At 40.1% G+C, this 13,566-nt stretch overlaps 1 protein-coding gene and 1 pseudogene across 1 annotated transcript in view; one reads left to right on the forward strand and one right to left on the reverse strand.

Moving 5' to 3' along the window:
- LOC103597524 (glycine N-acyltransferase-like) overlaps nt 1–10,508 on the forward strand; it is a 19,405-nt gene extending 8,897 nt beyond the window's left edge. The window contains exons 3-6 of the mRNA XM_008581380.1: nt 3,604–3,711; nt 7,471–7,597; nt 9,416–9,587; nt 10,010–10,508. Coding sequence (XP_008579602.1) covers nt 3,604–3,711; nt 7,471–7,597; nt 9,416–9,587; nt 10,010–10,412 — 810 coding nt within the window. The 3' untranslated portion in view covers nt 10,413–10,508. The remainder of the gene's footprint in view (nt 1–3,603; nt 3,712–7,470; nt 7,598–9,415; nt 9,588–10,009) is intronic.
- LOC103597526 lies at nt 5,148–7,053 on the reverse strand (annotated as a pseudogene).
- Nucleotides 10,509–13,566: the final 3,058 nt, after the last annotated feature.

The following is a 13,566-nucleotide window of genomic DNA, read 5'->3' on the forward strand; positions in this document are numbered from 1 at the left end:
AAGGAGAAACTAGTATTATTTTACTTGTCGATAATATGGTTTTATATTCATTTATTAGAAATGAATTAATGAGACAACTGGCCCTGTTCTTTAATTGTCACCAAAACAAAATGACTTTAAGTCAACTAATCTAAAACTAAAGTTACCCACTTTGATAGATATGACATTAATCAATATTACCTAGTATTTAATGACCTTCCTATGACAATCCTTAAGATTCAGGCAACCTCTATGAGAGACAGTGAAAATTTTTGGAGATTACATCAATTAGACATTCTATGGGCACTTGCCTGAGATATTTTTATGGTGAGTTGCTACTTTTAAAAATTCTTCAGGATTACAAAATGTAATCAGTCTTTGTGACTCTTAACCTGTACCCTACAAACATGTGTATTAAATTATATTTCAAAAAAAAAAAAAAACCTCAAAAATTCTCCAGGCTAAAAGTTTTTCTTCAGTGCACTATAATATAGAATGTTATGATTTAAATTTTTCTTCATTCCTTGTGTTAAGCGGATTGCAAACATTTTGAGAAAACTCTTGATGTTTCCTTATTGTCTTTTCTTGGAGCATCTCTGTAGTGAGATAAGGCTTTCTTGACTCCGCAACTTTTAGGAAAATATGGCATTCCTCTTTGTTGGTTGCATTATTAAAGATAAACATTTTCCTCTAATAGAAATTTAGAATATTGATATGCCAGGTACTTTTAACAGAGGTATAACCTAGAACTCACTATTAATCAACACTTATTTGAGGCTCAGTTAAGAAAATGTTTACCCATTCTTCTAAGTGTTACATATTATTTTATTATCTTAAAATACATTTTATGGCAAGTGTCAACTCCAGTTGATTCAATTTATAGTAAGTGCCTCACTGTGTTCTCACTGTAGTCTGAGTTTCAGCAGGAGGAAAAAAAAGTTTTAATTAATTAGGCCATTACAATAAGAAAGAATAACAATTTCACATATTTTATGATTTTACAATGGATAATATTGTAATATAAATGCATTTTACAGGCCCCAAACACAAATGTGTATAAAGGCAACCTCTATATTTTGCCCAAACTGTACTGAATTTCTAGAGCAAACTTCCACCCATGGTTGAAGAAAGAATAAATTCAAATAAACTCAATCAAAGCAGAAAGATTTTTTTCCTTCTGTTTCCCTGGTCTAACCTGTATAGTTCACGTGGGGTGGGGGACAGGAAGCAAGGATACTGGTAAAGTCCTTGGTCATCTTCTACCCATGGTGAAATACACCCATAGGTCCACCATCTTTTGATGTTTGGTCACTGGCATATTTCCATTGAGTCTTTATGTTCACAACTATCATGAATTCCATGCTGAGGTCCACTACTGAATTCCTCCACACCAAAACCATAAGGACACTTACTTTCCACAGGTTTTCCCTCATTCATCCTCACCCATTCCCTCCTCTTTCACACTCCCCTGCCAACCCAATAGCTTATCCCACATGGCAGGGGTGAGACCCAGGCTATGGGACCTCAAAACCCATTCTCTTGAGCAATAGCCTCTGCTGGCTGGTGGGAGTTCATTTAACCTCTCCAGAGGGTAATGTGGAAACATATATTAAAAAGTTTTGAAGCATGTACTTAAACTTTGAACAAGCAATTACCCTTCTGGATATTCTAAGAAAATATTGGGTATCCATGTAAAGATTCCTGTGCAAACATGTTTTATAAAAAATTATTTGTTAAAGCAAAAAGTTGAAAACAGCTGAAATGGTCATCGTTGGCAAGTGAATAAATGAATGATACATCCATATAGTGAAATTCTATTGAGCCATTAAAAATAGTGGAAAATTAATGTTTATGTTGATGAACATAAAAATAGGCCCATAGTATGTTCAGTGGAAAAAAACAGCAAGTATGTGTACTTTTATTTTTGTAAAATTTTATGTCTCTGTAGCCATCTAATATTGGACAAAGGCAACAAAAAATCTTCATTGGGGAAAAGACTGCCTTTTCAAGAAATGGTGCTGAGAAAACTGGATATCCATATGTGGAAGAATGAAACTAGATATGCACCTCTCACCATATACTAAAATCAATTCAAAATGGATTAAAGACTTAAGTAAAAGATCTGAAACTGTAAAATTACTGAGAGACAATATAGGTGAAACACTTCAGGAAATAGGTCTGGGCACAGAATTTATTAACATGAGCCTGAAAGCACAAGCAACAAAAGAAAAAATAAATAAATGGGACTATATCAAACTAAAAAGCTTCTGCACAGCAAAGGAAACAATCAACACAGTGAAAAGACAACCTTTTCAGTGGAAGAAAATTTTTGCTAACTGTGCATCTGACAAGGAATCAATATCCAGAATATACATAGTACTCAAACAATTATACAGTAAAAAACCATTAACCCAATTAAAAAATGGGCAAAGGAGCTGAATGGACATTTTTCAAAGGAAGACATACAAATGGCCAACAGGTATGTGAAAAAACAGTCAACATCACCAGTCAACAGGGAAATGCAAATTAAAACCACATTGAGATACCACCTCACCCCAGTTAGCCTGGCTATAATCAAAAAGATGGTGAATAACAAATACTGGTGAGGGTGTGGAGAGAAGGGAACACTGCTGCACTGTTGGTGGGACTGTAAATTAGTACAACCACTATGGAAAACAGTACGAAGTTTTCTAAAATAACTACAGATCCAGCAATCCCACTTCTGGGTATATACCCAGAGGAATGGAAATCATCATGTCAAAGGGATATCGGTATTCCTATGTTCATCGCAGATCTGTTTACAATAGCCAAGATATGGAACCAACAACGTAAATGCCCATCGATGGATGATTGGATAAGGAAACTGTGGTATATATACACCATGGAATACTACTCTGCCATAAAAAAGAAGGAAATTTTCCCGTTTGCAGCAACATGGATGAGTCTGGAGAAACTTAGGTTGAGTGAAATAAGCAAAGCACAGAGGGATAAATACCGCATGTGCTCACTCATATGTGGGAGCTAAGAGAGAAAGAAGGAAGGAAGGAAAGACCACAGTGGTGGGTTGGACTTGCAGAGGGAGAGTATACCCTGGGATACAAAGTGGAGTGGGGTGGGGGGAGGGAGAGGGGAGGGAGGTTGGGGATTATTGGGTGAGGGACACGGGGTACAAATGCAATTTATGGTAATAGGCATGCTGCCAGTATGAACCTGGCCTTCACATCTAGGGCACGAGGGGTGACAATCAGCTCTGTATCTCATGAATATTCATAACCAATAAAAATAAAAATTTATGTCTCTGTGTATGAACGGAAGAAAGTATGGATCAAGATAATATTCAGTTATACAATAAAGAACAGTGTTTTTAAAATGATTAATTTTATCTGTCTGATTATTTTACTGTACGAATGCATGATTCATATTTTACGGAGAGACAAAGCTCTTCTCATTTAAGGTTAAAAAACAGTAATACATAGAGATTGTCTGACCTGGATTCTCTATTTGGCTTCTTTCCATCATAAAGTGTCATGCTTTTATAAAAAATAATCCTTGTTTTGACCAAACAAGTCATTTTACTGTTCCTATGTAATATGCTGACCTTCTGATTTCATTGAAATACAATAGGTTTATGGGACCGTCTTCCACATGAACCAGGGAAACCCGTTCAAGCTAAAGGCCCTGGTGGACAAGTGGCCTGATTTTAATACAGTGGTTGTCCGCCCTCAGGAGCAGGTAAGGTGCCAGCTGTGGAATGAATATGCCTCTGTGTTCATATTTGCTGTGTGCCTACCGTGTGCTTAGAGACTGGAGGCGGAGGTTACTGGATAAATTTAGATACACTTCTTGGTGGAGGTTTCATTTGAACTAAGTTTTACACGTGAATATGTTTTTATCAGGCTGACAAGGAAAAGTGAACATTCTAACCAGAGAAAATAGAAGGAAAAAGATATGAAGGTGAGAAATAGGACAATTGGTTAGGATGACTATAAAGAGCAAAATTATAATGCTAGAATTTCCATATACATTTTGGGGAAAGACTTAAAAATTAGTGAAAGTCCATAATACATTTCAAGATAAAAATTCATAAACTTATTTTGAAATATCAAAAATACAAATCTTACACCTTTATTACAAATTATTTAAAAATTACTAAATTAATATATACTTTTCATTTATGTGGTGAGAATACTTAATCTATTCTTTTAGCAATTAAAAAAATGCAATATATTGTTATTAACTATAGCCACTATGCTGTACAATGGATCTCTTGAACATATTTCTCCTAACTGAAAATTTCTATCCTCTGACCAACTTCTCCACAATCCTACTCCACCAGCCCCTGATAACCACCATTCTCTTCTCTGTTTCTATGAGCTCAACTTTTTTATCCTGTTCAAACAAGTAAGATCATATGGTATTTCTTTCTTTGCCTGGCTTATTTCACTTAACATAATGTTTTTCAGGTTCATCAGATGGGAGGCAATGAATAGATTAATCGGCTATTACAGAAAGTATACATATTTCCAATACAACATGTTGCAATGATAAATATATACAATTTTTATTTGTCAATTAAAAATGCAAAAAGAAATAAACCATATATGAAACAAAGAAATTTACATTAACAATAAAAACTTAGCTGAAATAACGTTATTTGAACTTTCAAATGTGATATTATGCAACAAAATGTGTCAGTAGTATCATTGATGACTTGTGAGTATATTTTTGTGCAAAATTTTGACTACTTTTTACAAAGTTTTATAATTCTACACTAGGTGTGGTAATAGTTTCCTCTGCCTCCTTCCTCCAAACTTTCTCATCTGTCATTAAATAATTTGAGGGGATCTAAGTTGCTTGTTTGTTTGTTTGTTGCAGATAAAACAATTTTATTTCACAATTGTCTTTAAAACTGCAAAGACACTATTTTCTTCATATAAAAACATTAGTACGGATACCTATACTTTCTAGAAAATGACTACATAGATCGCCCAAAGAAAAGTGTACACCATTATATGGTTTTAGTGAGGTTGCTTAGAAAAATCATCTGATTCCTGAAACACACCATTCCACCACTCTGCATCTTTTGTTCAAAGTAAAGATTATTGTCATCAGTATGTGTTCCTGTATTCTTGCATATTTGATAATACACATATAGACTGATTTATCACTTAATGCTCCATTGGTTCATTAGCCTTTTCTGCAGATTCATCAGCAGGTTGAGCAGGCTGTGCCTTTCTCTGTGGTCCTTTTTCAAGACCTTCCAGGCACAGAGACACTTCATCATCATCATCATAGATCGTAAACTCCAAGTCTTTACCAACAATTCCAGTGGGAACATTCTTTGTAGTTAGGTCTTGCTTTGCAGAAAGTCTCTCCCTTAAGATATGCAGACAAGCTGACTGAGAACAGGCTCCAATGGACATAGCTCTGCAGTCAAAATAGTTAGCAGATGGACAGGTTTAGAAAATTAGAGGGCCCATATCATCAAAACCAGCAATAAGCAGCCCGACACCATACAGTCTCCCACCATATCACTGTGTTGGTATCTGGGTCTTGCTTCCAATTAGAGATACAAGATGAGACACAGGAAGTGATCTGTCAAATTCAAACCTGGAATTGAAACACTCCCAACTTTACAAGAAAAAAACAAGCAACCCAATTAAAAAATGGGCAAAAGAGCTAAGTAGGCATTTCTCTAAAGAAGATATGCAAATGGCCAACAGTCATATGAAAAAATGCTCAACATCACTCAGCATCCGGGAAATGCAAATCAAAACCACACTGAGATACCATCTCACCCCAGTTAGGATGGCCAAAATCCAAAAGATGCTGAAAGATAAATGCTGGTGTGGTTGCGGAGAAAAAGGAACTCTCTTACATTGTTGGTGGGAATGCATAATGGTGCAACCCCTATGGAAAATGGTTTGGAGGTTCCTCAAACAGTTGCAGATTGATCTACCATATGACCCAGCTATTTCACTGCTGGGAATATATCCAAAGGAATGGAAATCATCAAGTCGAAGGTATACTTGTTTCCCAATGTTCATTGCAGCACTCTTCACAATAGCCAAGAGCTGGAATCAGCCCAAATGTCCATCATCGGATGAGTGGATACGGAAAATGTGGTATATCTACACAATGGAATACTACTCAGCTATAAAAACGAATGAAATACTGCCATTTGCAACAACATGGATGGACCTTGAAAGAATAATATTAAGTGAAACGAGTCAGGCAGTGAAAAAGAAATACCACGTTTTCACTTATTGGAGGGAGCTAAAGGTGAATGAATCAATTCACACACATACATACACACACACACACACATACACACACACACTGTCACACACACTCACACAAAAAGAAACAAACAGCAACAACATCAACAACAACAACAAAAAAAAACCGGGGTGGGGAGGGAGAGGAAGATTTAACAACCTCAACTTTTTTTTTTTTTTTTGAAGCTTTTACAATGAGAAAATGGAGGGGACACATCTGGGTGGGAGGGGGGAGAGGGAGGAGTGAGGGAGGTTTTGGTGATGGGACACAATAACTAACTACATTGTATATTGACAAAATAAAAATAAAAAAGAAAAAAGAAAAAAAAAAAAAAGAAACACTCCCGGTGCATAAAATTACATAACAATCTAGGACCAGCTGTAAGCCCTGAAATTGAGATACCAATATGGCTGTCAACATGGGGAATTTTTTTCTGATGAGCTGCAAGCTCTGACTATGCCCTCTTCAATGCAACCAACACTGCATGAGATTTCGATTTCAGACCAACTGTGACTGAACCTTATTTACCAGCTTCCATTGCATATTCAATTTGATGAATCCTACCCTGAGGGCTCCAAACAGTGACATCATTGTCATACCGGTTATGAAATATGACTCTATCCCAGGCCTGGCTGTGGCCTCCTTCCCTTTGTTTGTTTTTCTAGAACTTCACTTTGTCTAACCATAGTATTTTTTTAAAGAAAGCATTTCTAACTGGTTTTCATCTTCTATTATACATAGATGGAGATTTTAATCCAGAGATATCTCTATCAAATTTAATACTGTCATGTTCATGCTGCCGTGTTTGTGTGTTCTGCAAGTATTTGAACTGTAGTAAAATTTATTCTTACAATAGAAGCTTTCCCTTTTCAATTGCTTTTCTCTTCTTCCTGTGTAGGATAATGGAGGTATAGAAGAAGGCTTTCTAAGTGTTTCTGTCTTTATTTGATTTGAAATTTTAATGCAATATATGAGTAGAGAACAGCATTGTTCTGGAATTTTCCATGATAAATTGAATACTTGAATCTCTGATCTTTTACTCATGATTTAAAAGATTCAGAAATAATTTCAGTGGACCAGCAAAAATACCAATATTTTAATACTTAAGAATATCACAAGAATATCACAGTATAATAGATTTTTAAAACAGAACAGCAGTGCAATTATAAAATACGAAGATGTGTTTTATTCCCCTTTTCCCAATGATAATAGGATATGAAGGATGACCTTGATCACTACACCAATACTTACCAAATCTACTCCAAGGACCCTAAAAACTGTCAGGAATTCCTTGGCACAACAGAAGTCATCGATTGGAAGCAGCATTTGCAGATTCAAAGTAAGTAAGAGGAATTAGATGTGTGCTGACTCACTTCCATGTTCTAAGCGAGTCCCTATATAATTAATACATCCTTCTTCAGAGCTCCAGACCCTCAGCTTGATGTTGATATTTTGACTCAGCTGCAACTACATCTGTAATGTGAGAAGAAGGGAGAGTCCTTAAATCTTGCAAAGAATGGGCTTCATATGGGAAGCCATAATAAAATTCCTTGGTACCGAAGATTTATGGTGGATTTCACAGATGTATCCAGGAAACTTCAGGTGATTGGGTGCCAGAGCAGAGCGTCCCCTCTCACCTTTTGTTCCTGGAATAAGAATGACAGCCCATTGTGCACCTCCTGGGTCACCAATGACAACTGCATGGTTACAAGCATGCCTCTGGAGTCAGACTCCCTAAAATGGCACCTGCCTGTTGCTCACTAGGTGATCCTAGCAAGCTGGCTTACCCTCTCTGAGATCATGTTCTTCATATATAAACATGAGGATAGTAATGGTACTTAAAATGCAGGGCACAGAAAAGATTCAATAGAGTTTTGAACAGTGTATTAGTCCCTTTTGTGTTGGTCTAACAGAATACCTGAGACTGGGTAATTTATAATGAACACAGGTTTATTTGGCTTACGATTCTGGGACAGCTGCATCTGGCACAGGCCTCAGGCTACTTCTACTCATAGCAGAAAGTGGCAGCAGCTGGTGGGTACAAGCAGATCACATGACCAGAGGAAGCAAGAGAGAGAGAGAGAGAGAGAGAGAGAGAGAGAGAGAGAGAGGAGGTGCCAGGGTCTTTTAAACAACCAGCTCTCACAGGAACTAATAGAGTGAGAACTCACTCATTGCTCCCCCCACCTAGGGAGAGCATTAATCCATTCATGAGGGATCTGCACCCGCGACTCAAACTGCCACATTGGGCATTAGATTTCCACATGAGTTCTGGCAGGGACAACACATCCAAACTCTGTCAAATAGGAAGAGCTTTGCACAATACCTGGATGTCAGTTAACTTTTGCTGTATAGCAAACCTCCTAACTCTGTGAATCAACCATTTGGGCTGGGCTTTGCAAGGCAGTTCTTCTGCTGGTCTCATTTGGTTTTCCTCACACAGCTGTAATCAGTTGATGGGTCCAGTTGCCCCAGCATGGCCTCACTCACATGTCTGAGTGGTGGCTCTGACTTTCAGTTAGTGGTAGCTGTTGGCTGTGGTAATAGCATGGTAGGAGCATGTGTCTCCAGCAGGCTAGCCTAGGCCTATTTTTATCATGTTGGTGTCAAGGTAACCAGGAACAAAAAGAGAGGGAAAATCCCAAGATGCAAGTGCTTTTAAATCTCTCCCTGCATTAAATTGGCAATAGCAAGTCACATGGTCAAGGTTACACACAGTGCAGGAGGGGACTGTCTCAGGGAATAAATACAAGGATATATGAGCAAGTAGAGATATGGGCAAATAGTGGGTTATTACTACAATAATCTCTCACACTGGGAACACAACTGAGTAGATGTTGGCTACCATTTTTAATAACTCATCTCCTTTGATTATCAAAACTAGATGATTATGTAGCCCAGGAAACTTGGTTCCAGTTTGGGTATTGCCACCAATGACATAGCCATGACTGAATCTATCCCTGGGCATGTTTTCACATAGTTAAACAGAAAAAATTATACAGACCATGGCTACGTGACCCCAGTCACACAGTGGCAGCACCAATCCCAGAACCAAGGTTTTCTGACTCTAAATCCCAGACACTTCCAACTCCACTGGAGATTGTCTCCCAATTTAATATACTTAAATTGTTACATCTGTCCTTATAATCCCATCTAGGTTCACAGTCCAGCCTGAATGAAGCAATACAAAGTCTTGCAGCCATTAAATCTTTCAAAGTCAAACATGCACAAAACATTCTCTTTATGACGTCTGACACAGTTGAGAAACTGGTTCCTTCCCTGCTGGATGCAAAGAATTTATCACCCAGTGGTGGCAAGCCCAAAGCCATGTGAGTTTGATAAAAAACCACTCTATCCTACTGACACCTTTCACTGCTGAAGTAGCCTCTCGACTTCTCCCACTGCTTTCCCTCTGGCCTCCCTACAATCAATATTCTACAAAACAGTCAGAGTAATCTTTTTAAAAAATGTAATTCAAACCTCCCCTGTGTAGAAGACTCCCTCATTTCCCTTCTCATCTGGAGTAAATCATGTCTCTGTCACCACTTTGACCTTGCTTGCCCTTCCTGCTCTCTTCCTCCAACACCACTGGCCTTCTTTCTGTTCTTTTATCATCATAAGCTCATGCATACTCTGAGACTTTGCATCTGCTGTTTCCTCTGTCTACTCTTGTCTCTCAAGACAACAGAGATAATGACAAATATAAATCTTCATATTTATGGACTTTGCTTTCTTCTTGGACCCTCTATAGCGATGAGGAGATGTTTAAAATCTCATCCCTGGAAACCACCCATGCTGCCTTGGTGAATAAATTCTGGCATTTTGGTGGCAATGAGAGGAGCCAGAGGTTCATTGAGCGCTGTATCCAGAACTTCCCCTCCTGCTGCCTGCTGGGGCCTGAGGGGACCCCTGTGTCCTGGACCCTAATGGACCAGACTGGAGAGATGCGGATGGGAGGCACTGTGCCTGATTACCGGGTCAAAGGCCTTGTCTCCTATGTCATTCATATCCAGGGCCAGAAGATGAGAAAACTCGGCTTTCCCATCTATTCTCACACAGAGAAGAGCAATGAAGCTATGCAAAAAATGAGTTACACTCTGCACCATATCACCATGCCCTGTGACTGGAACCAGTGGAGTTGTGTGCCTCTGTGAAGCCAGCCCTGAACGTATGATGGAGTTGGGTGGGCATGGGTATGTAGCTGGAGGATAGTGGATGAAAAGAAAGAATAAATTGTAGTCATCAGTGAAGGAGTGGGTGCTGTTCGGACTCTGGGAAAGTGGGGTGAATGGTCAACAGGACCGCCAAGGTCCCTGTGCTCAAATCACTCAGGAACTTTCCTTAGGTTCCTCAGTGTGAAGCAGGCCCATCTCCTCCTGCATTGGACCGATGTAGTTTAGCTCCCCACACTTCCAGGATCTCTGTAACACTTCTTCATCAGCTACCTATTGCTCCAAATTGCTTCTCCTGAACTCTCAGAGAATGAGTTGGAAGACCCTTGACAATTTTGCTAGGGCAGGGGAGATATTTTCTGGGCACTGTGACTTATTCCTCTCTCTTTTTGTGGCTTTTCCTTTAGTGATCAGCAAGTGGACTCTCCTCAGTAGGTCATTAGAGAATATCCTCTCTTCTGATTGCTGCTTTATAGGTTTATTAGATATATTATGTACAAGTTACATGAAGGTATTAGGTGAAACACAATATACATGACATAACAGAGTGTATTATTCTGTTTCTGTTGCTTATAACAAATCTGGGTGTGTTGCTTATAACCTGAATCTGGGTGATTTATAAAGAAAACTAAATTTATTGCTTACAGATTTGGAGGCTGGGGAGTCCAAAGTCTAAGGAACAATTCTGGTGAAGGTCTTTTTGGTGGCGGCTTTATGACAACGCAGAGGTCTCACATGGCAGAAAATGGCAGAGCAGAGAGAGAGACTCTCATGTGCTCTTCTCCTAAAGTCCTCTGAACCACACCCCTGACCACCATTATTAATCCATTCACTATGTCACGGCCCTGCAATCTAATCACCTCTTCAATGCCCCATCTTTCAGTTGCCATAGTAGGATTTCCCATCCTCAACTGTTCCAATGGAGATTGGGTTTCAATGACTTGGGGCGGCAGGGAGAGGTATTCAATCCACAACACAAGGAGAATTATTAAGAAAAAGACTAATTTATGTTAGGTTTTCCTCTTCTGGCTCCCACTCCAAGGAAAATGATCCAGTGTTATTTCTAAAGGCTGAGCTTCCTAAACTCATGACAAGCCCCAAACTATAAAGAGATTTTGTGTTCAATTGTACAAGTTTAACTTAAGTGGTTCATGGTGGGGAGAGCATGGGGTGGGTGTATGCAAAGGGGAAGGTGGCAGCACCCAGACACAGAGAGGTAGATGTTTATTGAGGAGATACAGGAGTTGAAAAGGAAGGAAGTAAAGCATAGAAACTTGCTATTGCACTTGCCCTCAGCAGATTACTTCAGGATGCCTGAACTCTATGAAGTTTAGACAACTGTTTTATGGCAAAGTCAGTTGCTGGAGGGGAACAGCAGGAGAGATGTTCTAGGTTGGAACAGTTTAGCTGATACAGTTTCCCGTCTCAACTCTTCAATGGAAACAGCACTTACCACCAGCACTGGGCAGCGAAGAGAGCTCTGGAAGGAAGGTGATGATCTGGCTTAGGACCTGGACCCTCTGGTCCACCTAAGCCTGAAATTAAACTATGGAATATAATCTAGGTAGGTCCCTCGACCCCACATGCACACCCCACAAAAAAAGGCTGAGGTTTAATTTCCTAACCAATCAAGAATGCGAGATTCAGCTTAGAGCAGGGTTTCTCATCCTTGGCACAAGGGACATTTTGGACTGGATAATTCCTTGTTGGAGGAAGTGTCCTGTGCATTGTAGGGTGTTAGCATAATCCCTGGCCTCTACTCACTACATGCCAGCAGCACTCTCCATCCCAGTGTTGACAACTTAAAATGTTTCCAAGGACACAGGACAAGATGGCAGACTAGAGGTGCCCAACATGCAATCCTCCCACAGAAAGAGACCAGAGCAAGGAATGGACAGCAAAGTACAGGGGAGAGCATCAGTGAGAAGGTGTGGGAGGGCAGCAGGAGTCTGTTGAGGTCCTGTGGAACATAAAAACCAAGCAGGGTTGTGTAGAGAGAATAAAGAGGCACACAGTTTCAGCAGCCACTACATGCCTAACACAAGGATCAAAAGAGGAGAAATTCTCCCTTATGGTGAGAATAATTTGCTTGGCTGTTATCACTTCCCAGTGGTAACCCTCCTCTTGCTCATGCCCCAGCCAACCCTCATCACTGCTGTGGTTGCCTGCACCACTGTATTGTCTCAGAACCATAGCCCTTCTCCCTGAAAAGGAGTTTATCTCACAAAGCACACCCTTCTGGTGAGGCCCGCAATGCCTATACAGCCCCAATGTTCTGGCCACCTGTGTGCATCCCAAGCCACCCAGGCTTCCCACAGGACCACAAATGTCAAGCTGCCCACACAGCCACAGCCACCTGCAGGGCTCCAGTTGCCACAGCTGCCCATGCAGCCACACCTGCCCATGCAGCCACACCTGCCCATGCAGCCCCAGCATTCCAGCCTCCAGTGCAGCTCCAGTCACCTATGCAATACAAACCACTTAGGTGCCCATGTGGCCCCACCCACACACTCGGGTGCAGCCATCCAGCCACCTGCAAATCCCCAGCTTCCCATGTGGCCCTACCCACTCAGCCTCCCATGCAACTCCACCCTCCCTTATGGGACCAAATATCCAGCTGCCCATGTAGTCCCAGACACCACAGCCATCTGCACAAACCCAACCAGTTGGCTGACTCTGTGGCTCCAGCCACCCCAACCACCCACACAGCCCAAGCTTCAGGTGCAGCACAGCTGCCAGCACCTCCTAGAACTACTGATTCTATTTGGTCCTACTGAATCTACCCAGAACAAATGAGACTGCCTGGAACTACTGAGACTACTGATTCTACCTAGAACCAAAACTAAAACACCCCACCCAAAGGGCAATATAAAACAAATCTACAGGAGAGAGTCTATCTCCTCAAAAGGCATCCCAGATTAATAGAAGAAGCAACTGCTCCACCAGATGACCAGGCAACAGTGTAGAGATACTAGGAATGTGAAAAAAAAATGACACCACCAGAGGAATACTATAATTCTCAAACACCAGATCCCAAACAACAGGAAACATTTGAAGTGTTGGAAAAGGAATTCTGAGTAATAATATTATAAAAATTCAGTGAGATACAAGAAGACTCAGATAGACAATACAAAGA

Source organism: Galeopterus variegatus, unplaced genomic scaffold, assembly GCF_000696425.1.
Source record: "Galeopterus variegatus unplaced genomic scaffold, G_variegatus-3.0.2 Scaffold2340, whole genome shotgun sequence".
Lineage (NCBI taxonomy): Eukaryota > Metazoa > Chordata > Mammalia > Dermoptera > Cynocephalidae > Galeopterus > Galeopterus variegatus.